The sequence below is a fragment of the Palaemon carinicauda genome, chromosome 45 (assembly GCF_036898095.1).
Source record: "Palaemon carinicauda isolate YSFRI2023 chromosome 45, ASM3689809v2, whole genome shotgun sequence".
In the NCBI taxonomy this organism is placed as follows: Eukaryota; Metazoa; Arthropoda; class Malacostraca; order Decapoda; family Palaemonidae; genus Palaemon; species Palaemon carinicauda.
In genome coordinates this window covers 1,280,979-1,308,221 of record NC_090769.1, presented here as the reverse complement: position 1 = coordinate 1,308,221, position 27,243 = coordinate 1,280,979, and the positions used below count along the sequence as shown (strand labels likewise).

General features: G+C 45.2%; 1 protein-coding gene across 3 annotated transcripts in view; it reads left to right on the top strand.

Annotated features, from left to right (window-relative positions):
- Window positions 1–5,057: 5,057 nt before the first annotated feature.
- The window catches only part of LOC137634739 (armadillo repeat-containing protein 8-like), a 43,427-nt gene continuing 21,241 nt past the window's right edge, over window positions 5,058–27,243 (top strand). For 2 of the 3 annotated variants that reach the window (XM_068367231.1, XM_068367230.1), the window contains exons 1-2: window positions 5,058–5,144; window positions 18,596–18,669. In XM_068367231.1, coding sequence (XP_068223332.1) covers window positions 5,121–5,144; window positions 18,596–18,669 — 98 coding nt within the window. In that variant the 5' untranslated portion in view covers window positions 5,058–5,120. The remainder of the gene's footprint in view (window positions 5,145–18,595; window positions 18,670–27,243) is intronic. The other variant, XM_068367232.1, reaches the window with a different exon arrangement.

The window sequence follows — 27,243 nt, the reverse complement described above, 5'->3', positions numbered from 1 at the left end:
AATCCCTTTACATCATAAATCTCCATTTAATAGGACTAACCCATGGTCATTCATCCAATCGAGAATCATTTCCCCGTTCCTGTCTAAATTCTGGTAACCTAAAAATCCTACATGGCCGTTGAAATCCCCTAATATCTTCAATGCCTCTTCTTCGTTTAGATTTCTAAAAATTCTTTCACATTCTTGTTTTATTATCGTATCCCTACTTTTGTCTTCTTCAGTGTTTCCTGCTGAAAAATAAACCAATAATAATTTAAATGTATGATTATATGCATTACACTTAACATACTTCAGATCTTTACTTTTAGTTTCTATCTTTTCCAATTCTAGACTGTCACTATTTCTATAAAGTATCATCAAACCTCCTTTTTCATCATTAGTATTCATTATATTTTCTACTTTTTTAACACCCTTACTTAAACTTAATCTATCTAACTTTTGGTGTGTTTCTGTCAAGCAAAAAAGTTTATTTCTACTATTTAATTCCTTCTCAACTTCCATCAGTTTTTGTTTTGTTGAGCATTGTATGTTCAACGAATAAATCTTAAAGTTTTCTTATATTTTGTGTTTATATTCTTCTTCTTTCCTTAAAGTTCGTATGTGCCTTCCTCGTTCTGGCGAAAATTTTCCCTTCTGTGCAATTTTCCTTTCTTTATGAACCACCCATCTTCACCATTTTGTTTCTTTGTTTGTAATTCTTCCCTTAAACGCCTATCTCTCTCTCTCTCTCTCTCTCTCTCTCTCTCTCTCTCTCTCTCTCTCTCTCTCTCTCTCTCTCTTCTTCTTCTTCTTCAATCTGCATATTCTATGCTAGCCTAAACCCCAATGCAATTTTTGGGAGATAGTTATTATTATTATTATTATTATTATTATTATTATTATTATTATTATTATTATTATTATTATTATTATTATTATTATTATCATTATTATTATTAAATGCTAAGCTACAGCCCTAGTTGGAAAAGTAGGATGCTATAAGCCCAGGGGCCCCTACAGGGAAAATAGCCCAGTGAGAAAAGGAAACAAGGAAAAATAAAATATTTTAAGAATAGTAACAACATTAAAATACATTCTTACTAAATAAGCTATAAAAACTTTAACAAAACAAGAGGAAGAGAAACTATATAGAACAATGTGCCCTAGTGTACCCTCAAGCAAGAGAACTCTAACCCAAGACAGTGGAAGACCATGGTACAGAGGCTATGGCACTACCCAAGACTAGAGAACAATGGTTTGATTTTGGAGTGTCCGTCTCCTAGAAGAGCTGCTTACCATAGCTAAAGAGTCTCTTCTACCCTTACCAAGAGTAAAGTTTTATGAATAGATATACACACTAAAGGGTATTTCTAAGTAGTAAAATAAATATGCTACCAATATAAATACAATGATTCACAAGACAAAAAACTGCTATATTTATGATCATATGGAATTTTGTAACGAGAACTGTTATATTTTCTAATGCTATTAAAGGAATTTAAGGCACAAGCTTAGACAATAATTCCAGTTTACAGAAATGTAAGAAGGAATCTTATAGAAATACCAGATGATATGCCAATCTTTTTTTTATTATTTCTGTTTATTGTATTTTATCATTTTTTCTTGAGCATCAAGATACTAATGTGTTATGCAATATTTGTTGTTTCGAAACACATTGCATGACATTATTAATTTAGGTAGTACTTCTGGTTAGATATTTCTTGAGTAATTTAAAAGTGATCCTTCTAACCATAAAAGTTATTCTGTATTTCACTTACATTGTTATTTTATGAACATTCTAGTTTTTCCTAGATTTTTAGTATTCATATTAGATTTTTCATATTATGGATAGAATGTCTTTAGACTGCTGTACAACATATAGAGACTTATTGGTAGTGTGAATTACTGTGAAAATTTTCCTGCTTGTAGGTTACATTATGCTGATCAGATACTGTGGAGAGAAACTTCAGAAACTAGAAAAATAGTTTGAAGATTATTGCAAGAAGAGAAAGTTGAGCGTAAATGTGGCCAAGAGTAAGATGAGGATAAATAGAATAAGAATTGTGTTACAAAGAATGTTAGAAACAAACATGAAGTTGGTGATTCAATTAAACATCTGACAGTAAAATAACATTTTTATTTTTTTTTTTTAAAGGGAAGAGGAGAGAAAATGAGAGTTGCAGATTAGAAGCAAGAATGTAGCATTTCGTTTGAAAAATATTGGTAAGGCACTGGATCTGTCTGTGGAAGCCAAGGTGGGAATTAATAAGGGAATTCTTGAATCAACTCTTTATATGAAATAGAAGTATAGATGTTGAATGTGTAAAAAGAAAGAAAGAAAAAAAAAAGCTGCAACTGTTGAGATTATTTTCAGATAGATTTTCACAAGCAAAATTGAAGGGTCTCTGAATTCTAATAGATCTACTTGTTTATGCATTAATTATTTGCCGGACTCTATTGGGTCTCACGTGGGTAGATAAGGGCCTAAGTGCTAATTTTGTCTGTAGGCCTGTTAGGCCTTTATGACATTGTGCACCTCGCAATTATCTGTCCGTTGTCTTTGCTTGCATTAGCAACCTTCGACATTTGACATACCTTATATAATTCCAATGTATATTTCTTTCTATCTGTTATAACTATTTCAAGTCTTTTTGAATAGCTGTAACAATTTCTTTATCTTTCTAAAATTAGTTTTACTTTAAAGTTCAGTTAGATTCAAACCCCTTTCGACTTCCAAGTTAACACACAATACAATGATAAAGTATAAAAGGGAATAAACACGCAATATGATGTGTGATACGCTAAATACCTAGGAATATATACGATAAACTGATCTTATATGTCCTGCAGGGCAAAGGGTTCCCCTGGGTGATAAGACCAGGAAAACAGTACCTAAAGTAAGTGGAGTAACAATAAAGATGCACAGGTGTATGGCAATATCAGTTGGAAATAAACTTTTACAAAGACTTTGATTGGAAGTTACTTATCTTTATGTAGTAACGATTCCAATTACATAGAAATGCAGTGACTATATATGTCACTTATAATCAAAACTACAATGCACTAGATTAGAAAAATTTAACTTTTAAAAAAATGAAATTGCAACGCAATTTAACATTGATTTTACTTGTTTCATTATCTTATCATAGTCTAGGAAACTGTATATGAGCTATTTTTAAAGTTGCTCTTAATTGTCAGAACTTCAGCTAATAGAGACCAGTTGAAGCTCATTATGCTGATGTTGAGTTTAGCTCAAACAGATTGTGCGACGGGCAGCCTACATCATTAATATTTCTGCTGTGATTATTATATCTTACAACTTCCAAAGTTGTATTTTGGTTAACTTATTATAGCTAGAGCTACAAAAATCATTTTTTTCTAATGATAATTGAAGACAAGATTCTTAACTGAAGACTCCTCCGTATCAGTTTACTAATGCAATATTTTATGATGATATCAGGTAACTTCTATTACATTACTTATTTGAGCAATAATTCTTAAACACAGTTCAGTAGAAGGACACTCCAAAATCAAACCATAGTTCTCCAGTCTTGGGTAGTGCCATAGCCTTTGTGCCATGGCCTTCCACTGTCTTGGGCTGGAGTTCTCTTGCTTGAGGGTACACTCTGGCCAACTATTCTACATTATTTCTCTTCCTCTTGTTTTGTTAAAGTTCTTATAGTTTATATAGGATATATCTATTTTTGAGTTCTTACTGTTCTTAAAATATTTTATTTTTCCTTGTTTCCTTTCCTCACTGGGCTATTTTCCTTGTTGGAGCCCCTGGGCATATAGCATCCTGCTTTTCCAACTAGGGTTGTAGCTTAGCAATTGATAATAATAATATGTTATTGATTATCTGGAAAACAATGTTATAAAAGCAGAATAGGATCAAACTCTAATACACTGGGTCTCGAGCTCGCTCAAGCATGATAGTTTCTTGTAGTTTATGCAACCTCACCATCGTTAGGAGCTAAGGATGGGGTGTTTTGGGGAGCCTATAGGTCTATCTGCTGGGTCATCAGCAGCCATTGGTCGGGCCTTCCTGATCATAGCTTGGGTGGAGAGGGGCCTTGGGCGCTGATTTTCTCTCTCTCTCTCTCTCTCTCTCTCTCTCTCTCTCTCTCTCTCTCTCTCTCTCTCTCTCTCTCTCTCTCTCTCTCTCTCACACACACATATATGTATATATATATATATATATATATATATATATATATATATATATATATATATATATATATATATATATATATATATATATATATATATATATATATATATATATATATATATATATATATATATATATATATATATATATATATATATATATATATATATATATATATATATATATATATATATATATATATATATATATATATATATATATATATATATATATATATATATATATATATATATATGTGTGTGTGTGTGTGTGTGTGTGTGTGTGTGTACTCAATTCACTGATATTCTACCATCATGGCATGGCCGTTTTATTGAAAATTTAATTTAATGACCAGTTACTAGGATATATTTTGTAAAATAGCTCTTTTTTAAGTATATAGAAAGAACACCTAAAGTAAGCAATGTGACTTTTTATACTAGTGAAATTATGAAATTATGATTATTCATCAAATACTACTTACTACTTTGTGCTAGAAAGGCACACATCAGACGCTAATAATACTAAATTTACTTTCTTTTACTTATAAGATCCTAGTTCTTTGAATTCAGTAATAAGAAATAAAGATGCATGTGTGCTATCAATATCGCAATACTTAGAAATCAACATGGCCGCAAGTTTATCAAATTACTGACCAAAGATCTTCTTTTAATACATCTCTATGAGCTTCAGACCTCGATAAAAGCGTTGGTATTTGGTCTTTAAAAGCAAACAAGAGATATCTGATATATATTTACAGAAATTAATATGTATATTATCATATATTTGCAAATATTTTATCTAAAAATCAATTAAATAATATTTATAAATAAAAATAATTATTTTTCAGAGAAATTATGTAGAAAATGAACTATTAGAAGTTATGCTACCTTTTCTCTACCAGATGCATCAAAACACAGCTGTCAGGAAAACGAAATCCCGGGGTTCTGCGTGTTCAATTAACCCTTAAATCATGGAGGTATTACCGACTTATATGGTGAGTGTGGCACAAGGATGGCGATTTTAGTAATCACCTGGCAAACAGTGACTTCAAAATCCCGAGTGAATGGACAAGAAAACCAGATTTATATAGGCTTTGAAGTTTCGGTAATTGTACCTCATGTCTTTGTAGGCTACGGGGAGCCTCAGTGGGAAGTTGGGTTATGGTGTAAAATTCATGTTAAAACGTTCATAATCGGACTGGTTATATATCTCCACGTATGAATTATATATTTATTTTATTGTGAACTGTCTAAATGTTCATCTGATTGGTTAATTAATGACCCAACATTTTACCCTTAATGAACATTGGACTTGGAGCCTCAGTGGTAAGTTGGGTTATGGTCTAAAATTCAAGTATAAACGTTCATAATCGGACGGTTTATATATCTCCACATATGAATTATGTATTTATTTTTTTGTGAATTGTCTAAATGCTCATCTGATTGGTTAATTAATGACCCACCATTTTACCCTTGATGAACATTGGACTCGTGAAAGAAACATTCTTATCCTTATAAATCGTTTTTTATTGTATTTTGGGATTGATGTGAACTGTTTGCTGAACTGGTTGATTAGTGAATCACTACATTCTTTACAGAATGAACACTTGCCGCACCAAAGGAAAATATATATATATATGAAGATAGGATATTTTTTTGGTATTACTCTTGCGTACTATCGTCTGATCTGCACTATCGGTCGATGGCGCTGCGCCAGCTATAGATCCATCGTTGGCGGAGCAATTGGTAGTTAGCGCAGCGCGATCAGTGGATAAGGTTGAGGGCGCGCAATATGGCCGTGCTTGCTGCCGAGCAATTTCTCGATTGCGCAGAACTATCGATTGATTTGGACGTAGAATCTGTGTGAAGTTTATAGTTGTACATAAGATCAAAGAAGAAAGTAACATTGAGATTAACCAAAAATCTATAAATTTTATTGATATATTCACTTATTTACATGATGACTCGCCATTAAAAAGGTATATTTTCATCAAATCAACCAGAGACTCATTTAAATTCACAAGAAAGTACATTTATTTATGTAGGCATACAAAATATGCCTCGCCATCTAAAAAGAAAATATATATATTTCAATTCACAGAAAGTACATTTATTTATTTTAAAACATGTATTACCATCCAAAAAGGAAATACATATTTCAAGTTAAATGCTTGATTCCCATTTTTTTTCCATTTCACGCGTTTCAATGAATTTATATTTACAAGTCGGTGACAGTAAATGTCCGTTTCTTGTTAGCTTGCTTAATATGGCAATATCACCTTCAATATATCCCTAGTACGCGCAGCGCAATTAATCGATGGCTGTGCTATAAATCGATGTCTGTACTAACGATGGATCTATAGATGGCGCAACGCGATCGACCGATAGCGCAGCGCGATCAGTAGCGCGTAACATTGCTTTTTCAACCAAATTCGGATATCTAATATTTTTTTACAAATCATATATTTTTGAGATGATCCTAACAAAAAAGTTATTAGAATCTTCTGCAAATTAAGGGTTTTGGAAATATTTGCCGATGAAGTTTGTATAATTGATATTTAACGCCAAAATACTATCCCACGTGGTTAATGCACATAGTGAAACATAGTCCACTTGCCAGAACATAAGAGCAGCGAGATAATGTTTAATTGTGAACAAAGCGAACCTAGGGCATAGCAACAACCAATAAATAATCAGCTTAGTTAAGCAACAAAGTTTTGTAATATATTAAAGACTGCTATAAACAACTCTACTCCATAGAAAATCTGATGGAAAATCATGGTTTTTATGCGTCTGGAAGTCTGGCAAACAAAATCTCCAGTGTTTTGACTGTTTCATTACTATTATCTGATTTTGATTACGGTAACTCTTTTTGTTACCGAGATTGTTGTGGTAAGGATTGACTGCTTCTCTTATTTTACCCATTTTCTGTATTTTCCCCAACCCAAAGCCCTGATTTCTCACTGTGGAACCCCATTTTTTCAGTTATTAAGGGGGGTTCATGTTTCTCTAAATCTGATTATTTATGTAAGAAATAAAGGTCAAATTTGTTGAAAAGACACTATTAAGGATAGCAAAAATACATTTTCATATCGGATATCTGAGTTTGGTTGAAAATGTAATTGTTCCGTAACCGAAATACAAACCACGCTATTTACATAGGGTATTACTTTCGGCGTAGCTAAAATGACGAGCCATTAGATTTTTAACGAGGGTTAACTACCCCGCGCTAGTTAGCAGGGGGTAGGGAAGGGGTAGCTTGCTACCCCTCCCCCCCACACACTAGTGAGTTGTCTCACTTCACTTTTGGCTCGGACGAAGTACATACGTTTCTGTTTTCGTCCTCGTTAATGACAGCCTTAATTTGTTTTTTTGCTTTTTCTAGTTCTGTGTGTTTGGAAGTTGGCCTCGACTGTTATCATCACTATGCGCAAGTGCCCTGGACTCGCTGGCCGCCCTTGTGGGACCTTCATGTCAGCGGAAGACACCGATCCTCACACCCTTTGCCCGCAGTGCTGAGGTCAACGGTGTTAGAGGGAGAATACTTGTAGAGAGTGTAGGGAGTGGTCTGCCTCCCAGTGGGAGAAGTTTGGCCGTCGGTGTAAGAAGAAGTGCAAGAGAGTGTTCTCCTTTAGGGGCAACCTTGAAGAAGGAAGGCTCTAAGGACTCCTCTTCCGCCGCCCGAACCTCCTCCAAAGCTCCCACTCGATCGGTCTCTCGTGAGAGACTGCCGAGTGGTAGCGCAGGCCCTAGTGGTGTTTCCCGACCTCGGGGTGCGGGAAAGGGCGTTGCCTCCCTTAGCGTGGCAGCTCCCTCTTCTCCTCGGGGGGAGGATATTTTGGATTTTAATGAATATGACCTAACTGTGTCTAATGATGATTTGTTCCAGCTTTGGGCTTCCTTGGGGCTTAAGGGTTCGCCCTCCAAGGAAGCCCTGTTTGACCTGATCCAGTTGGGGGCTGCGGTCAAACAGTCGGCGGTAATACTGGAGGTATTCCCTTTGGATATTGTCGACACTGTCTTGGCAGAGCCTTCCGACGGGTCTGGTCAAACCCTTGATGCTGCGCCTGTTGCGGACGTTGCTGAAGGCTCTCCGCCCCCCTCCGAACATCCTCCGAGGGGGGAGGGGAGTCCCACGTTCTCTCCTGTGGGCGGGTCTCCCCCTCGGGGGAGCGCGCTGACAGAGACTCCTCTTCGGAGGACTGATGACTTGGACGCCCTTCCTCGAGGTCGTATTCGACGTAAGGCCCGTCGGCCTCTCCGCAGCAGAGGGAGTTAGGAGGCGCCTCTTTGGGTCGTCCTCTCCTGATCCTCCCCCTGAGGAGGAGCCCCCCCGTCAGAAGCAGACCGTCGCCGTAGCGTCCCTTGACCTCTCCGCAGATCGTTCGCGATCTCCTACGCCTGCCAGACCTTCCGACCTGCCTTCTCCGTTCCTGGCTGCAGATGCGCTTTGGGCGCCTTCTCACCCTGTTATCCAACAGGCACCGATCCCTTCGGGGAAAAGGGACTCTACTCACGGTGTGGGTAAGTCCCTTGCGCGTCAGGGTTCCCCTGCGCGTTCGCGTCAGGGTTCCCCTGCGCGTTCGCGTCAGGGTTCCCCTGCGCGTTCGCGTCAGGGTTCCCCTGCGCGTTCGCGTCAGGGTTCCCCTGCGCGTTCGCGTCATGGTTCCCCTGCGCGTTCGCGTCAGGGTTCCCCTGCGCGCCCACCTGCGCGTTCGCGTGCAGTAGCGCACATGCGCTCTCCAGAGTTACAGTCTTCGGACTTAACTCGCCAGCGCTCTCCTGCTCGGCAGCGATCACCTGCTTGCCAGTTCTCTCCTTCTCGCAGGTCTCCTGTGAAACAGCGCCCTCATGTTCCTGATGTGCGCAAGGCGCACCTACGTTCTCCTGAGCGCCCTCGTTCTCCTGTGCGCAGCCGCGCTACTACTCAGCCTGTTCCTGATGCGCGCCCAGCTCGCCAACGACCACCACCGCGTCCACGATCGCCAGATCTGGACTTAGGCAAGGGTTCCATCCCGTCGCCTCGCCCTTCTGCTCCGGCACAACAGCTCACGCGCTCATCTAGAGATCCTTTTCGCGAGCGCTCATCTAGAGCTCCTGTTCGCGAGCGTTCGCCTGCGCGTTCGTCTCCCTCCATCTCTTCAGATGTGCGCAGTAACCTTACTACGCGCCAACAATCTCCTGCGCGCCCACTCGCCTGTGTGCAAACGCTCTCCTGAGTGCCAACACCCTCTTAAGACTGATCGCCCCAGGTCTCCGACTCTCCCGCGCGATAAATCGCCTGTGCGCAGGCGTTCGCCTGTCCGTGGTACGCGCCGTCGTTCTCCGGAGTACACACGACATCGCTCGCCAACACGCCAGCGCGCTCCGCCTGGCAAATGCTCGGTAAGTCGCTCGCGACTTTTCTCGCCTGAACATCGTCGTTCTCCTACGCGCCGCCAGCGGTCGCTTAGTGTTCAACGCACCCCTTCACCTACGCGACCTTGCGCACCTTCACGTGCGCGCCAACGTGTTCCCTCGCCAACGCGGCCCTTCACCCGCGCGCCCACGCGCCATCTCGCCCGTGCGCCCACGCGCCATCTCGCCCACGCGCCATCTCGCCCGCGCGCCATCTCGCCCACGCGCCCACGCGCCATCTCGCCCGCGCGCGAATGCGCCCACACGCATTCTTCTACACGCGGCAATGCGCCCGCGCGCGATCCCTCGAATGCTTTTTCGTGCGAGCGCCGCCGCGATCCCCATTCTCGCAGGGATCATCAACGCGGCCAACTGATAGGGATGCGGACTTCCAGATCGACCTCTGGATCGCCACCGCGCAACCGTAGGATTACCTACCAGGATCAGGACCAGGAAGGATCTTCGGAGAGGTCCATGCAACATTCTTTTTCTTCTTTTCAGGCAGGTCCCGTGGCGTCCACTCCGAAGGGTCAGGAGATCCCCTTCCCTCCAGCAGGGATAACTGACACGGCTTCAGTTACTCGTCAGCCTTGGTTCCGTCACATAATGAACGCAGTGGTTCAGGCTGTGAAGCCTGCCCTCGTTGATTTGGGACTTAAACCAACGGCAGACTCATCCCCGCTGAAGAGAAGGAGAGGAGTGGACTTCGTGGTGACTTCTCCTCGGGAGAAGTTGGCTCCCAAGAGGTCGGTCAGGAAGGCTCCTTCTCCTTCGCGTGCGGTTTCTCCTTCTGCCGTGGACGAGGTTTTTCCGTCCTCAGGAGAGTCCAGCGAGGCAAGGTTGTCCCCCACGGCACCAATTGGAGAAACTTCTCGCGAGGAAGCTCCCTTCCGGACCTCTTTGCTGGAGTCCTGTATTCCTCCTAGGAGGGAGCCCAAGGACTCCAAGACGATTCCTGAATCGTCATCCAGGATCCGTCCAGAGCCAACCAGACCCCGGGAGGACGTCCACGTGTCTCCCCAAGATGAGCCTTTGGGGACCGGAGACTTAGCTGCCAGTCCGCAAGGAGGAGACCAGTTCGAGTCAGAACACACTTTCTGGCAGGTCCTAGGCTTGATGAGGCAACTCAACAAGTTTAAGGACCCGGAGACTGCCCCTCGTGAGGGCAAGGACACGGTGCTAGACCAAGTCTACGGCACCCAGAAACCCCTAAGTCCAGCACAGCTTTGCCTTGGTCCAAAGGGGTGAAAGGGGCCAGGGACAGGGTCGAAGCCCAGCTCTCCGAGCTCGCCTCCTCTGGTGGTTCTTCTGCCGGGTTCAAACTCCTCCTGCCTCCTTGAGTACATCAGAGGAGGTACTTTGAGATCATGGGGGAGTCCAGTATGGCCCTTCCACTCCACCATTCTGTGGAAGAGCTGACCAGGGGAACTCCTCTCGAGAAGCTCTCTGCCCGGTAGGTGACGTTCTCGGCGTCGGAGATCCTGAACCTTGAGAAGGTCGCGAAGAGTGCCATGCAGGCAACTTCGTGGCTGGACGTTTGGCTGGGATCTCTGGGCATTCTATTGCGCTCTGAGGATCTGTCCAAGGAGAGCAATAGGAAGGCTTTGGAGACCTTCCTCCTCTCGGGCACGCGTTCGATCGAGTTCCTCGCTCACCAGGTTGCTAACCTGTGGGCTAACTCGATCCTCAAGCGTCGCGACGCAGTGACCAGGAGGTTCCATCCGAAGGTCCCCGCCGTAGATGTCTGCAGGCTCAGGCACTCCTCCATCACTGGGAGAGATCTGCTTGACCCCAAGGAGATAGAACGAACAGCTGAGAGGTGGAGGAGATCGAATCAGGATTCTCTCCTCCAGAGGGCCCTTACATCTCGGCCCTACAAGCCTCCAGCACCTCGACAGCAACAGCAGCCTCGCAAGACACCGAAGCAGGCTCCGGCAGCTAAGACAGGGGTGTCTAAGTCGCAGCCCTTTCAAACTAAGGACAGAAGGCACGGCAAGTCCTCTAGGGGAGGAAAGAATCCTAGGGGCAGCGGCCGAGGCCGCAAGCGCTAGGATCGGCAATCCCCCGCGTGTCCACCTGTGGGGGGATGCCTGAAAAGTTGCGTGCACAGGTGGCAGCAACTTGGGGCCGATTCTTGGACGGTCTCTGTGATCGGCCAAGGTTATTGCGTCCCATTCACGACATCTCCACCTCCCCTGACAGCGAATCCAGTGTCGCTGAACTCCTATGCCATGGGATCGGCAAAGGGGTTAGCCCTTCGGGCAGAAGTCGAGACCATGCTCAAGAAGGATGCTCTCCAGGAGGTCGACGACGGCTCCCCAGGCTTCTTCAGTCGACTCTTTCTTGTAAAGAAGGCGTTTGGAGGCTGGAGACCGGTCATCGATCTCTCAGCCCTGAACAAGTTTGTCAAACAAACTTCGTTCAGCATGGAGACAGCGGACACGGTCAGACTTGCAGTGAGACCGCAAGACTTCATGTGCACACTGGATCTGAAGGACGCGTACTTCCAGATCCCAATCCATCCGTCTTCCAGGAAGTACTTGAGATTCAGCTTAGACAGCAAGATCTACCAGTTCAAGGTGCTGTGTTTCGGTCTCTCCACAGCACCTCAGTTGTTCACCAGAGTGTTCACACTGATTTCGTCTTGGGCGCACAGGAATGGCATACGTCTCCTCCGTTATCTGGACGACTGGCTGATCCTAGCAGACTCGGAGTCGACCCTTCTTCGACACCGGGACAGGCTTCTGGAGGTTTGCCAAGATCTGGGGATCATGGTAAATCTCGAAGTCCTCTCTGCTTCCGACGCAACGACTGGTACAGTATATCTAGACATGATATTAGACACCGATCTCCACAAAGCCTTTCCATCAGACGACAGGATAGCAAGGCTGAGGAGGGTCGCAGATCCTTTCCTCAGGCGGGAAGAGCTTCCAGCCCAATCATGGTTACGTCTACTAGGCCACCTTTCCTCCTTGGCACGTCTAGTCCCAAATGGCCGCTTCAGGGTAAGATCCCTGCAATGGCGGCTAAAGTCCCGGTGGAATCAAGGCTCCGATTCTCCGGACTTTCTGGTTCCTATAGGATCCACGGAACTGACGGACCTTCGGTGGTGGCTGAACGACGTGAACCTTCGAAAGGGAGTGGATCTTCTCGTCCTCCCCCCGGATTTGACTCTGTTTTTAGACGCGTCAAAAGAAGGGTGGGGGGCCCACATTCTGAACCAAAGGATTCCTGGCAAGAGGAATGTGCTCGCCGACAGTCTGAGCAGAGCGACGCAGATAGTGAGTACCGGGTGGTCTTTGGATCCTCAGATAGCCAACAAAGTCCTGACTTTGTGGGGTTCCCCGACAGTAGATCTGTTCGCGACAGCCTTGAATTTCAAGCTGCCCCTGTACTGCTCTCCAGTCCCGGACCCCAAGGCTCTCTGGCAAGATGCTTTTCAGCAGAGGTGGGACAACATCGACGTTTACGCCTTCCCACCATTCTGTCTGATGAGAAGGGTGCTCAACAAGACCAGACTATCGGTCAATCTCTCCATGACTAGTAGCTCTGCTATGGCATCACGCGGAATGATTCCCGTACCTTCTGCAGCTCCTGACGGAGCTTCCGAGGGAACTCCCCCCACGACACGAGCTACTCAGACAACCACACTGCAATATTTTCCACAAAGCCGTAGCGTCGCTTCGGTTTCACGCCTGGAGACTATCCAGCGTCTCCTCACGGAGAGAGGATTTTTGCAACAAGTTGCGGACAGGATGTCTCGCCACCTGCGCAAGTCCTCTATCGGAGTCTACCAGGCGAAGTGGAAAGTCTTCTGTGGTTGGTGTCGTGGGAGGGGTATCTCTCCACTCGATGCCACTATTCCAGCAATAGCGGAGTTCCTCTTGTATTTACGGGAGGAAATGCGCCTTTCGGTTCCGGCGGTGAAAGGCTATCGCTCAGCCTTAAGCCTGGCTTTTAGGCTGAAAGGAGTGGACATTTCTTCATCGCTAAAACTTTCCCTACTGTACTCATACGCAGCTATGAGCTTACCTGCCCTCAGTCAGAAGTAAGACCTCCTCCTTGGAACGTGGTTCAGGTCCTCAGGGCTCTGAAGAGAGCTCCGTTTGAACCATTACGCCAGGCGTCTTATCGCCACCTGTCTTGAAAGACGGCTTTCCAGCTCGCTTTGGCCTCGGCCAAGCGGGTCAGTGAACTTCGTGGTCTTTCTTACGACGTCACCCATTTAAGGGGATGGGGGGGAGGTAACGTTCAGGTTCGTCCCTGAGTTTGTGGCCAAGACTCAGAACCCTGGGGTGTCGGACCCTAGGTTCGACTCCTTCGGGGTAACGAGTCTTCGTTCTGTAACAAGTGACCCAGACCATCTGTTACTTTGCCCAGTGAGGAGTCTGAGGCGTTACTTGAAAAGAACAGCTGCAGTCCGTCCTCATGTGCAAGCGTTATTCGTAAGCACAGGAAGGACGAAGAGGAGGGTCACCAAGAACACCATCTCAGCCTGGATTCGGAAGGTTATTCAGCATGCCTTGAATCCTGACCCTCCTCCGTCACGTCGCCCTAGAACGCACAATGTCAGGGGCATCGCTACGTCCCTGGCCTTCAAGAGAAATTTCTCTGTGATGCAGGTCTTGCAAGCTGGGGTGTGGAAGCGCCAAACGACCTTCACAGCCCAGTACCTGCAGGACGTGACCCACAGGAGCCTCGATACCTTCTCTATTGGCCCTGTGGGGGCTGCACAACAGCTGGTCTAACCTCAGGCTCCTTAATGGACAGGTAGCAGAAGGTTGGGGGCATTGTTACCCGGTGTTAGTCTGCGTGATTGAAAGAGTATGTCTGGCCCTTACTTCTTTCTTCATTCTCCCCTCCCTTGGGGAAAGCAGCATCCTGGTCTCTGCATAGCTGACCTCAACCTCTGCAGGTAAACCATGCTCCCTTGTGCTCCTAGTATTAGCTGTAATACTGTTTGCGTCCCCCATACCCTGACGAGGTGGTATTGGGAACGTCCTAGCCTAGATTTCTATCTAAAGAACTCCAGGTCAACTTCCTAGGACGAGTCACAACTTCCTCCACACACAAAGTTATGTAGGCCGCACATTCGTAGCAATCAACGAAAAGTGCGAGGTGCAGGGACCCCCTTTCTCGAGTGCTGCTCACTCGGATTTCGGGTCCCCGGGTAAAGCCAAAGCCAGTAAGTCTGGGGACTTTCCACCCTTCCTAAGGGGTAAGTCACCCTATGTAAATAGCGTGGTTTTTATTTCGGTTACGGAACAAATGACAAATTCGGAGATAATTTGTATTTTTCCTAACCATACAAACCTTAGCTATTTACACATATTTGCCTGCCAGCCCTGTCCCCCAAGTCAAGTCCTACCTCTAAGTGAAGTGAGACAACTCACCAGTGTGTGGGGGGGAGGGGTAGTAAGCTACCCCTTCCCTACCCCCTGCTAACTAGCGGGGGGTAGTTAACCCTCGTTAAAAATCTAATGGCTCGTCATTTCAGCTACGCCGAAAGTAATACCCTATGTAAATAGCTAAGGTTTGTATGGTTAGGAAAAATACAAATTATCTCCGAATTTGTCATTTTTACCTTTTTTTTTCATGGTCAATTTTGACACAATCTTACCTTATGACAAGCAAATCTTGTGGGTCCTGCAGGACAAAGGATTTTTTTTTTCTTTTTTTTTTTTTTTGTGTGAAAGGGGATCATGAAACAGCTCTTAAAGTAATGTTCACAAAATCTTATTAATATTTGTTCCAACACTAATAAACTTTGTTATTTATGTGGATATTCTTCCAGCGAAGCTGGAAGGTAGCCATTAGACTTATAATGCATGGTGCCAACCCTACCTAACCAATGTAGTGGGTTGGTTGGGGCGGTGCCCAGCCACCTGCTGTACAGTATATCTATTCATGGTTCAATGAACCACATCACTTTTTTCTTTTGGCTGGTAGAGAACCAGACGTCTCCGCTCTTTCCATCTCAAGGCTTAGCCATATAGACAATTGCTTTATTCTCATCCTTTTTCTCTTACAGGTGTGACTGTTTTTTCTCTCTGATGATCCATTACAGAGTAATGTTGCCGTTTTAGATATTGCCGTCACTTGCCCCTGCGAGTTTATTGGAAGGAAAAGGAAACCTTTTCACCGACAGCGCGTTTGGTAACTTCTCTGGTCCGCTGTTTGGATTTTTTTCCCACCCTGGAGGTGAAGAATGTTTTTTTTCTGTTTTTTCTTCAGCACTTACAGCCGACGGAGTGCGAAGTCAGTTGCTGCTGCTGCGGCTGATGTCTTAGCTGTCTACAAGGTCCCCCACTCCTCCCGGTAGCCCGTCCGACAGCCTCCTGCTGACAACGAGTTCTCTCGCAACCTGCCGATCTCGTATCGATCTGCAATTTCTCTTTCTCTCCCGACAGACAACGTTCCAGCTTGCTTGTCAACGTTTGCCTGCTACGGATTATGAATCCACTAACGATAGTTAACCCATGGCAAGCTCTCCATCTACTCGCTGATTGCCAGGAAGAGACTCATTATTTTCTCGTCCTTCTAAATGATCCCTGTCAAGAAGTTGTTTTCCATTATCCAATAATCGCTACAGAGATCGAAGGTAAGTTACGATCTTGATGCTCTTCTTCTGGAAGACGTTCACGATCATGAGATCGAATGTTATGAGGATCTTGACAATCTTCTTGAAGACGGTCTAAGCATTTACACAAGCTAATTGCGCACATTCTCGAGCCTTACGATCACGAGCGAGATGCTCTGGATCATGAGCTACATGCTCATGATCACGACCTTCACGTGCGAGATGCTCACAAACGAGACGCTTATGATTGCAAGCGAGATGCTTATGATTGCGAGCGAGACGCTTATGATTGCGAGCGAGACGCTTATGATCGCCAGCGAGACGATCACGATCGCCAGCGAGACGCTCACGATCGCCAGCGAGACGCTCACGGTCGCCAGCGAGACGATCACTATCATTAGCGAGACGCTCATGATCGCAAGTATTGCTCTTCCTTATGAGGAAGTCGATCCTCCAGTTTGTTGAGCGCCAACTTTGCCCATCGTTAACTCGCTGATCTCCAGGCGATTGCCCATTCCCAGTTCGGCGATCGTTAAATCTCCGTTCACCAGCTTGCCGATTGCTAGCTTGGCGATCTTCGATCACAGATCGTCACCTCGCCATCGCTGATCGTCACCGTGCCAATTGCCATATGCCAATTCTAGTTTAGCGTTCGGCGGATCACTGATCACCATATCGCCGATCGTTCAACTCCCGATTGCTGATTGCTAGCCCATCCGTTGCTGATAGTCAATGCTGATTGCCGATATTTGCCAATCGCTGAACATCTACTTGCCGATTGTCAACCAGTGATCTCTGATCACTGATCCCAGATCGCCGATCTCTGAGCCTCGGTCACTGATCTCCAATCTCTGGTCACTGATCTCCAATCTCTGATCCCTGATCTCCAATCTTTGAGCACCTCCCTGCAGCTCTGATCGCCGATTGCCGATCGCTAACTCCCCAATTGCTAGCTCACCATTCCCGATCGTCAGCTTGAAACTTACCGATCGCTGATCCCCTGTTCGCTGGTCACCGTTGCTCTGATTCGGCAGATCCCCTATTTATCAGATCTCTGATTCGTCAGTTGCCAATTGCTGTATTCAATGGCTAGAAAATCTCCGACTTTTTATCAATAGCTCTGTTCACTGATTAACTTTCGATAGCTAGTTTTCGTTGTCTCACGCGAAAGTAACCCACCGTTCGCTTGGTTGCTTTTCGTTTGGTTGCCATTCGCTTGGTTGCCATTTGCTTGTTTGACGTTCGCTGTTCGGAGGCTCGTGATTACCACTAAGCCGGCTCTCCACTAGGCTGCTAAATCAGCAACCACCTCCAGTATCTACGGTTTATCCCTGAATACTTTGCCCTCCAAGGTAATGCTCTGGAATGCTGTGTTCTGTCGAAGACCCTTCTTTGGGTCATGGGCTTGCTGAGAGAGAGCTGCTCCCAAAAGCCTCTCTTCAGTGAGTACTCTCACCTAGACGTCATAGATCGTCTCCTCTCCTCACTCTTCAGCTTACACTACTTGTTTAATGCCCCTCCATGTAGAGTTGAAGGAGTTTAACTCAATTTTCCTTCTGGGACCCTAACCCTGCACCCTTCAGCGACGACTGGGAGAATACACGAGCACAAAGCTCAGTGACCTTCGCCCTTTGGGTTTTTGTTTGTTTCTCACAAACAGGGCTTCTTGGGTTCCTGAAATTTTCATTTCCTGCAAGATTCAAAGATCCCCCATTAAGGTGGCCAGGTTTCTGCATCAAGTCCATCACATTTGCTGGCATTCATCCCTCATGAACGTACTCTCTTCATCTACACTTTGTTCCTACTACAGAAGGGCTTACAGGCAAGGTGCCTCAAGAATCAGGTTGCTGCTTAGGCTGCTACCACCTCCCTGTTGTCCTGTATAGTATAGGACTACTCACGAACCGACTTTGCTTGGATAGGAACTGTGCTAATTAGGTAGTCTCCTGCAGCAAATAGGATCTCGGATGTGGTTGGGGAGGCAGATCCCTTTAATCAGTTCCTTTCCCTGTATCGGGAGTTACAACCCCATTGGGTTACTGCCTTACCCCCATTCTCTCCTTAGAAAATTGAATTTAGTGCTGTCTAATGTGACAGCTATGCTATAATTCGGGTCGGCCCTAAATGGGTGACCGACAAGAACAGAGATTATCGGCGTTTTGTGTACTCCCAGTCACAGTCAACCTTTACGCTGGTAAACCTCCCAGCAATTGTTGCTGTTGCTGCCAATGGTTTCAAAAACTCTACCACTTGTTGCTTGGAGATACTCTAAATTATAGGACTCAGGTTGGTATTCAAATTTTGTGCTTTTACAAACTATCATTGTGTATGAGAGGACATAAGGTAAATACTAGGAATGTTAAAGTTTCTACAATGTATCACTACTACTTCTATATATTTCTATTATGGATTTGCTAGGAACTTTTTTAATGAAGAGGAGTTTGTGAAGAATTTTTTTTATTTTTTCAGGATGTGGAACATAGTAGGGCTTACATCGATCAACTTTACTCCAACGATAATCAGAAATGTTTTCAGGCAGTAAGGTGAGAAATTCATATACTATATACCAGTCTCGTATGATATTATGCTCAAGTAAGTAGAATATTGTTATTATAAGGGTTTAAGCTTAATGGAAATATTGGACATTTTGTTAGGGTGTGGATGGGAGAAATTGCCTAACAATTCATTTATGATTTGAGATATGTGAAGCAGTCTTGTGGTCTGTTGGAGAAATTAAGCTAAAGACACTAAAAAGTGCTAAACATGGCGACACTGAAAAGAGGCTCAAGGGATGTGTCAGGTCTCATCCAGAATTCCTTTTTATTACAAATCTTGTACGAAAGATAATTAACCCTTTTACCCCTAGGCTCTTTGGAAATTTCCAACCCTTAATCCCCAAGGGGTTATTTTTTCCCCAGCACATTTTGCAGTATATTTTTTTTAAAATTGCTCTAACAGCCTTAATTTTTGTCATAGAGAGGTCAGGTTGGTCTCATTCTCTTGGAAAATGCCTGAATTTTCTCAAAAAAATATCAAAAATATGAAAAAAAAAATTTTGATAGCATTTTTTTGCAAGGACGTACCGGTACGTCCATGGGGGTAAAGGGATGAGTTTTGTGAAACGTACCAGTACGTCCTTTGAGGGTAAAAGGATTAATGAATGCGACTGAAGGTTTGGGACATGGGGATAAAGGATTATTGTTGTAATATATTTGATACTGCTATAGGATGTAGATGTAGTTATGTGAAGATTGTTAATATAATGTATAGGCTATATAAAGAACAAAGTAACTAAAGTTACCTACAGGTATTTTGTTATTTTCAATATTAATCTTACCCGATAATCATGTAGCTGTCAACTCCGTTGCCCGACAGAATTCTACGGAAGGGATACGCCAGCGATCACTATACAAGAAGGGGGTGTACTCACCAGCGCCACCTGTGGCCAGGTACTGCAGTACTTCTTGTTGACACCACCTCAATTTTTCCTCTGTCGTGCTTCCGGCAAGACCTACATGGATACGCTTATAATTTTGGAGTCTTGTTCACGGTTTTTGGTGAAGTATTGCTCTAAGATTTCAGCTTTCGCTATACAGGAAACTTGTCTCTTAGCTTAGATAGCTTTTAGATTGATTTGATTAATGGTTAACGAATTTTTTGCTTTAATTGGAATTCCCCCTTGACTGTTCTTTGATTCAAGATGTCCGACCTTTCTCAAGCTCCTCCCCAAAGACGATGTAGGACTTGTATTAGGCGTATTCCGAAGGCCTCGGTTGATCCTCACACCGTTTGTTCCGACTGTAGGGGAAAATCCTGTCAGTTGGAAGATCGATGTGAGGAATGCGCCGGTCTTTCGGAACTTGATTTTGTTCGATTCCTCAAGTATACCACTAAGTTAGAGAGAGAGAGAGTTAGGAGGAGTTCGGCTCGCTCTTCGCTTTATTCCTCACCCCATGATCCTCAACCTTTTCCTCCCCCTGTAGTGGCTACCCCCGATCCTACTATTTGTGCTCAGCCTGATATGTCTGATGTTTTACGTGCCATTCAGGCTTTAGGTGATAAAGTGGAGTCGGTAGTGAGTGACCACAAGTTCCTCTTGGCAGACGTCAAGGAACTTAAAGTGAAAAGTGCAGTGGGAAGTGGTAGTGCCAGTGCTGTGCCGAGTGCTAGTGTCAGTGTCAGTGTTGTGCGTGAGGGTACTTCTGTGCGTGCCAGTCGTCCTCCCAGTCCGGGACCTCTTGCAAGCTCCCAAGCCCAGGGGAGAAGCAATGTCGAAGGGCAAAAGGGTTCGGCAGGCCTTGATCGGCGCACAGCAGTATCCTCGGTGGTTGCGGGCGTATCTTACAGAGATCGTCACTTCCACTCTCAGACGATTGAGCCCTTATTTTCCTCGTCTGCAGAAGAATTTTCGGGGAGAAAACGCTGGACTCAGGTCTCAAGACCTCTTAAGCGTAAAGTCCAGACCGCACGAGTTCTACAGCCCGGATGTAGTCATTGGGCTAGCTCTGACTCGCCGCAGTCATCAGGTGACTGCACGCCTCCTAAGAGAGGTAAGGCGATGCCTCAACAGACCTCAACTTCTGTTAAGGCTCTGCCTCAACAGACCTCAACGTCTGTTGATCCCAAGATGGCTTTGCTGCAGTCTATGCAGTCGCAGCTTGCGGTATTGATGCGTGAGTTTCAGGCAGAGAAGGTTACACCTCCTCCTGCGAGCGCTCCTCCTCCTCTACGCAGTCCAGTCTGCCAGACGTACGAAGTTGAGGTTCCTCAAGCTACCTCCATGCGTGAGCTACCGCGTTGGGAGTTGCCAGATACCAGCGTTGTGCAGCAACCTCCACCTTCCTTGAGGCAGGAACCTCTTACCACGCGGCAACCTCCTCAACAATGGGGACAGGAGTCTTATGCCTTACAACCTCCTCTACCTTTGAGGCAAGAGTTTCTTGCAGTAAGACCACCCTCGAGGCAGCAACCTCTTGAGGTACGACAACCTCTGCCATCCTTGAGGCAGCCACCTCAGCTCTCGCAGCTGATACCTCCACTTTCCTCGAGGCGAGAACCTCAACTCTCGAGGCAAGCACCTCAAGAACCTCAACTCGTGAGACAGGAGCCTCTTCCTGCGCAGCCGCCACCTCAACTCTCGCAGCACCCACCTCAAGAACCTCAACTCGTGAGACAGGAACCTCTTACTGCGCAGCCACCTCAACCCTTGAAGCAAGCGCAACTCTTGAGACATGAACCTCATGCAATGAGTCAGCCACCTCAACGCATGCATCTACCTCTTTCTCCTCAGCTTGAGCAGTCTTTGCAGCCTGAACCTCAGGTTTTACTACAGTCGCCTCTCACCACGCTTGCTCCCCAGACTCCCGCAGAGCCTCCTTCTTCCCAGCCTCATGACTTTGTCATTACCAGCCCTCATCCTCTTCAACAGAGACTTGAGGATGAATCCGCAAGTGTATATGCACCCGCTTGTCAGGATTCTGCCGTTCAGCATACCGCTGTAACTTTACCTCTCGCTTCTCAACCCTCAGGTGATGAGGTTTCTGAGGAGGAAGCTGCGCACCTGGATGATCCCTCTTCTGACGTAGAGGAACCCAAGTCGTTACCACCCTCCATTGACTTTCGCAAGGTCCTGGCTCTTTTCAGAGAAGTTTACCCGGATCACTTTGTTTCTGCTACCCCTCGCTCTCCTCCATCAGAGTTTTCTCTAGGCATGCAACCTGTTAAGTCTGCCTACACTAAGCTCGTCTTCGCTAGATCTTCTAAGAGAGCTTTGAGAATGTTAGGGGATTGGTTGCAGTCCAAGCAGCAACTAGGGAGGACGTCATTCATGTTTCCACCTACTAAGCTGACTTTTAAGGCGGGCGTATGGTATGCCACAGGAGAGGAACCAGGCTTGGGAATCCCTGCCTCTGCCCAGGCTGACTTCTCAAGTTTGGTTGACTCTCCACGAAGGTCGGCTATGAGGCGCTCTAAGGTCTGCTGGACCTTTTCTGACTTAGACCACTTCTTAAAGGGAGTCTTTCGCGCCTTTGAGATTTTTAATTTTCTCGACTGGTGCCTGGGGGCCTTGAGCAAGAAGACTGCCCCATCTGACAAGGACTCGGCCATGCTTATAATTTCCTGTATGGATAAAGCAATTCGCGATGGTTCCGGCGAACTTGCCTCCATGTTTGTTTCGGGAGTACTCAAGAAAAGGGAACAACTTTGCACCTTCCTTTCCACTGGTATCACCTCTTGTCAAAGGTCTCAGTTACTTTTTGCTCCGCTTTCTAAGTTCCTGTTTCCTGAGGACCTTATCAAGGAATTGTCTGCGGCTCTTATTCAGAAGGACACTCATGACCTTGTGGCCTCTTCAGCACGTAAGGCTAAGGTTGCTCCTTCGGTTCCTAGAACTTACCGCACCCCAGTGGCCGATACTCCTGCTACAAGATTTATTCCGCCCTTTCGTGGCAGAGCCCCCAGCCGAGGAAGTACCCGTCCAGACGGTTTCAGGGGCAGGTCCAAGAAAGGTCCCAAGCCTTCGAAAGGCAAACATTGACTCTCCTCCTCTCCAGGCAGCAGTAGGAGCCAGACTCAAGATCTTCTGGCAAGCTTGGGAAAGAAGAGGTGCAGACGCCCAGTCTGTCAAGTGGCTAAGGGAGGGTTACAGGATACCATTCTGCCGCAATCCCCCTCTGACCACTTCTCCCATCAACCTCTCTCCCAACTACAAGGAAAAGGACAAGAGGCTAGCGTTACACCAAGAGGTGTCGCTCCTGTTACAGAAGGAGGCAGTGGTGATAGTCCGGGACCATCAATCCCCGGGCTTCTACAACCGTCTCTTTCTGGTGGCCAAGAAGACAGGAGGTTGGAGACCGGTGCTGGATGTCAGTGCGCTCAATGCTTATGTCACCAAGCAGACGTTCACTATGGAGACGACGAAGTCGGTCCTAGCAGCGGTCAGGCAGGAGGACTGGATGGTCTCGTTGGATCTGAAAGACGCTTACTTTCACGTTCCTATTCATCCAGACTCCCAACCTTTCCTGAGATTCGTTTTTGGAAAGGTTGTGTACCAATTCCAAGCCCTGTGTTTTGGCCTAAGCACGGCGCCTATGGTGTTTACGCGACTGATGAGGAATATTGCGAAATTCCTCCACTTGGCGGACATCAGAGCCTCCCTTTATTTAGACGACTGGCTGTTAAGAGCCCCCACAAGTCGTCGCTGTCTGGAGAGTCTCAACTGGACTTTGGACTTGATCAAGGAACTGGGTCTTTTGGTCAACTTAGAAAAGTCCCAGCTTATTCCTTCCCAAACCATCGTTTACCTGGGAATGGAGATTCGGAGTCAAGCTTTTCGGGCTTTTCCGTCGGCCCCAAGAATCAGCCAAGCCCTAGAGTGTATTCTGAGCATGCTGAAGAGGAACAGATGCTCGGTGAGACAGTGGATGAGTCTAACAGGGACCCTGTCATCGTTAGCCCTGTTCACCGAGTAAGGGAGACTCAACCTCCGCCCCCTTCAATTCCATCTAGCAGCTCACTGGGACAAGAATATGACGCTCGAAGCGGTCTCTATTCCTGTTACCAAAGAGATGAAGACTACTCTCATGTGGTGGAAGACCAACATCCTTCTCAAGGAGGGTCTATCGTTAGCGGTTCAGACCCCCAATCTTCATCTCTATTCGGACGCATCAGACTCGGGCTGGGGCGCGACCTTGGACGGACAGGAATGCTCGGGAACATGGAACAGGGAACAGGAAACGCTTCACATCAACTGCAAGGAGTTGCTGGCAGTTCATCTGGCTTTAATGAACTTCAAGTCCCTCCTGCTAAACAAGGTGGTGGAGGTGAACTCCGACAACACCACAGCCTTGGCATACATCTCCAAGCAGGGAGGGACCCATTCGAGGAAGCTGTACGAGATAGCAAGGGACCTCCTCATTTGGTCAAGAAGTCTAAACCTCTCACTGGTAACGAGGTTCATTCAGGGCAATATGAACGTCTCGGCAGATCGCCTCAGCAGGAAAGATCAAGTCATCCCCACGGAATGGACCCTTCACAAGAGCGTGTGCAACAGACTTTGGACCTTGTGGGGTCAGCCAACGATAGATCTGTTCGCCACCTCCATGACCAAGAGGCTCCCTTTGTACTGTTCCCCAGTTCCAGACCCAGCAGCAGTTCACGTGGATGCTTTTCTGCTGGATTGGTCCCATCTCGAGCTATATGCATTCCCGCCGTTCAAGATCATCAACAGAGTCATTCAGAAGTTCGTCTCTCACGAAGGGACACGGCTGACGCTGGTTGCTCCCCTTTGGCCTGCAAGAGAATGGTTCACAGAGGTACTACAATGGCTGGTCGACGTTCCCAGGACTCTCCCTCTAAGAGTGGACCTTCTACGTCAACCTCACGTAAAGAAGGTACACCCAAACCTCCACGCTCTTCGTCTGACTGCCTTCAGACTGTCGAAAGACTCGCTAGAGCTAGAGGCTTTTCGAAGGAGGCAGCCAGAGCAATTGCCAGAGCAAGGAGGATATCCACTCGTAGAGTCTATCAATCCAAGTGGGAAGTCTTCCGAAGCTGGTGCAGAGCCAATGCAGTTTCCTCTACCAATACCTCTGTAACTCAAGTTGCTGACTTCCTGTTACATCTTAGGAATGTTAGATCTCTTTCGGCTCCTACGATCAAAGGGTACAGAAGTATGTTGGCTTCAGTTCTCCGCCACAGAGGTTTGGATCTTTCCTCCAACAAGGATCTACAAGACATCCTTAAATCTTTCGAGACTTCTAAAGAACGTCGATTATCCACTCCAGGCTGGAATCTAGACGTAGTCTTAAGGTTCCTTATGTCTCCTAGGTTTGAACCTCTCCAGTCAGCTTCTTTCAAAGACCTTACTCTCAAAACTCTTTTCCTCGTCTGCCTTGCAACAGCCAAAAGAGTTAGTGAGGTTCACGCCTTCAGCAGGAACATAGGATTCACATCCGAATCAGCAACATGTTCCTTACAGCTCGGATTTTTAGCAAAAAATGAACTTCCTTCACGTCCTTGGCCTAGATCGTTCGAAATTCCTAGCCTTTCCAACATGGTGGGTAACGAGCTAGAGAGAGTTCTTTGCCCTGTCAGAGCTCTAAAATACTATCTTAAAAGGTCAAAACCTATACGAGGACAATCAGAGGCCTTATGGTGTGCCATCAAGAAACCTTCGATGCCTATGTCCAAAAACGCAGTTTCGTATTATATAAGGCTTCTGATTAGAGAAGCTCATTCTCACATGAAGGATGAAGACCTTGCTTTGCTGAAGGTAAGGACCCACGAAGTGAGAGCTGTAGCCACTTCGATGGCCTTTAAACAGAACCGTTCTCTGCAGAGTATTATGGATGCAACTTTTTGGAGGAGCAAGTCAGTGTTTGCATCATTTTATCTCAAAGATGTCCAGTCTCTTTACGAGAACTGCTACACCCTGGGACCATTCGTAGCAGCGAGTGCAGTAGTAGGTGAGGGCTCAGCCACTACATTCCCATAATCCCATAACCTTTTTTAACCTTTCTCTTGAATGCTTTTATTGTTGTTTTTTGGGTTGTTACGGTAGGCTAGAAGCCTTCCGCATCCTAGTTGATTTGGCGGGTGGTCAATTCGTTCTTGAGAAGCGCCTAGGTTAGAGGTTGTGTAGAGGTCCTTTAGTATGGGTTGCAGCCCTTTATACTTCAGCACCTTAGGGTTGTTCAGCCTCCTAAGAGGAACGCTGCGCTCAGTAAGGAAGACGAACTTATTAAAGGCAGAGTAATGGTTCAAGTCGACTTCCTTACCAGGTACTTATAATTTCATTGTTATTTTGAATAACTGATAATATGAAATACGGGATACTTAGCTTCTTGATATACATGTACACTGGTTTTCACCCACCTCCCTGGGTGTGAATCAGCTACATGATTATCGGGTAAGATTAATATTGAAAAATGTTATTTTCATTAGTAAAATAAATTTTTGAATATACTTACCCGATAATCATGATTTAATTGACCCACCCTTCCTCCCCATAGAGAACCAGTGGACCGAGGAAAAATTGAGGTGGTGTCAACAAGAAGTACTGCAGTACCTGGCCACAGGTGGCGCTGGTGAGTACACCCCCTTCTTGTATAGTGATCGCTGGCGTATCCCTTCCGTAGAATTCTGTCGGGCAACGGAGTTGACAGCTACATGATTATCGGGTAAGTATATTCAAAAATTTATTTTACTAATGAAAATAACATATTTCATGACATTTTGTCTCTTGTTTTGTTTTGGTAAAGGAGTTGAACTGTAAGTTTATATTCAAGATTTTGAATCCTCTTTTTTAAATAACATTATAAAAGAGAGTAGTAAGATGGAAATAATTAGAATGATTTAAACTAATGCTTTGTATATTACCGTAATTTTTTAACATCTATTTTTTTCATTAAGTTGTGTATAAATTTTCGTTGTTTCTACAAGAATACAAACAAACTTCCTTTGCTTAGGAAGTTAGATAACAGCGAATAAAAAGATTAAAGTTTTCAATGATTCCAAAACAAATTGATAGGTCACTTTAAATGAGCAACTGGAAATTACAATATGGTGATCTTTATCTAGATTATGTTTGGATACAGGTAAAATTTTGTGTTAGTAATTTTTTGGAAATTACGGATTTCAATGAAATTGGGGTATGGATTTATGAGGGTCAACTATACAACTGCCAATGTAATGATCTGGATCCAGGTATAAATCCAGGATACAAAACAAAGTATGATTTATATTTTTGTTATCCATATATATGAGACAAGTTATATACCTTACCGAGTGATTGGACTGGATTGGTGATAGGAATTTAGCAGACCTAGAGTATGCTGATGATGCTATCCTTGTTAGCCACACAGCGCACAGGATTTGTAATGCTTGCTTACCAGAATGCATGAAATATCACATGTGGTTGGTTGGACTGAAGATAGAAGAAAGATAGAGATGATGAGAATGGAGTATACAATGGAAGATGAAATATCCTTGGAAGGAGAAAGGATTAATGAGGTAGAATAATTTTAAGTACAGTATTTAGGAACTATGATCTCCAATACAGGATCTTTAGAATTAGAGTTTAGTGAAAGATTGAAAAAAGCCAATCAGACAATGGC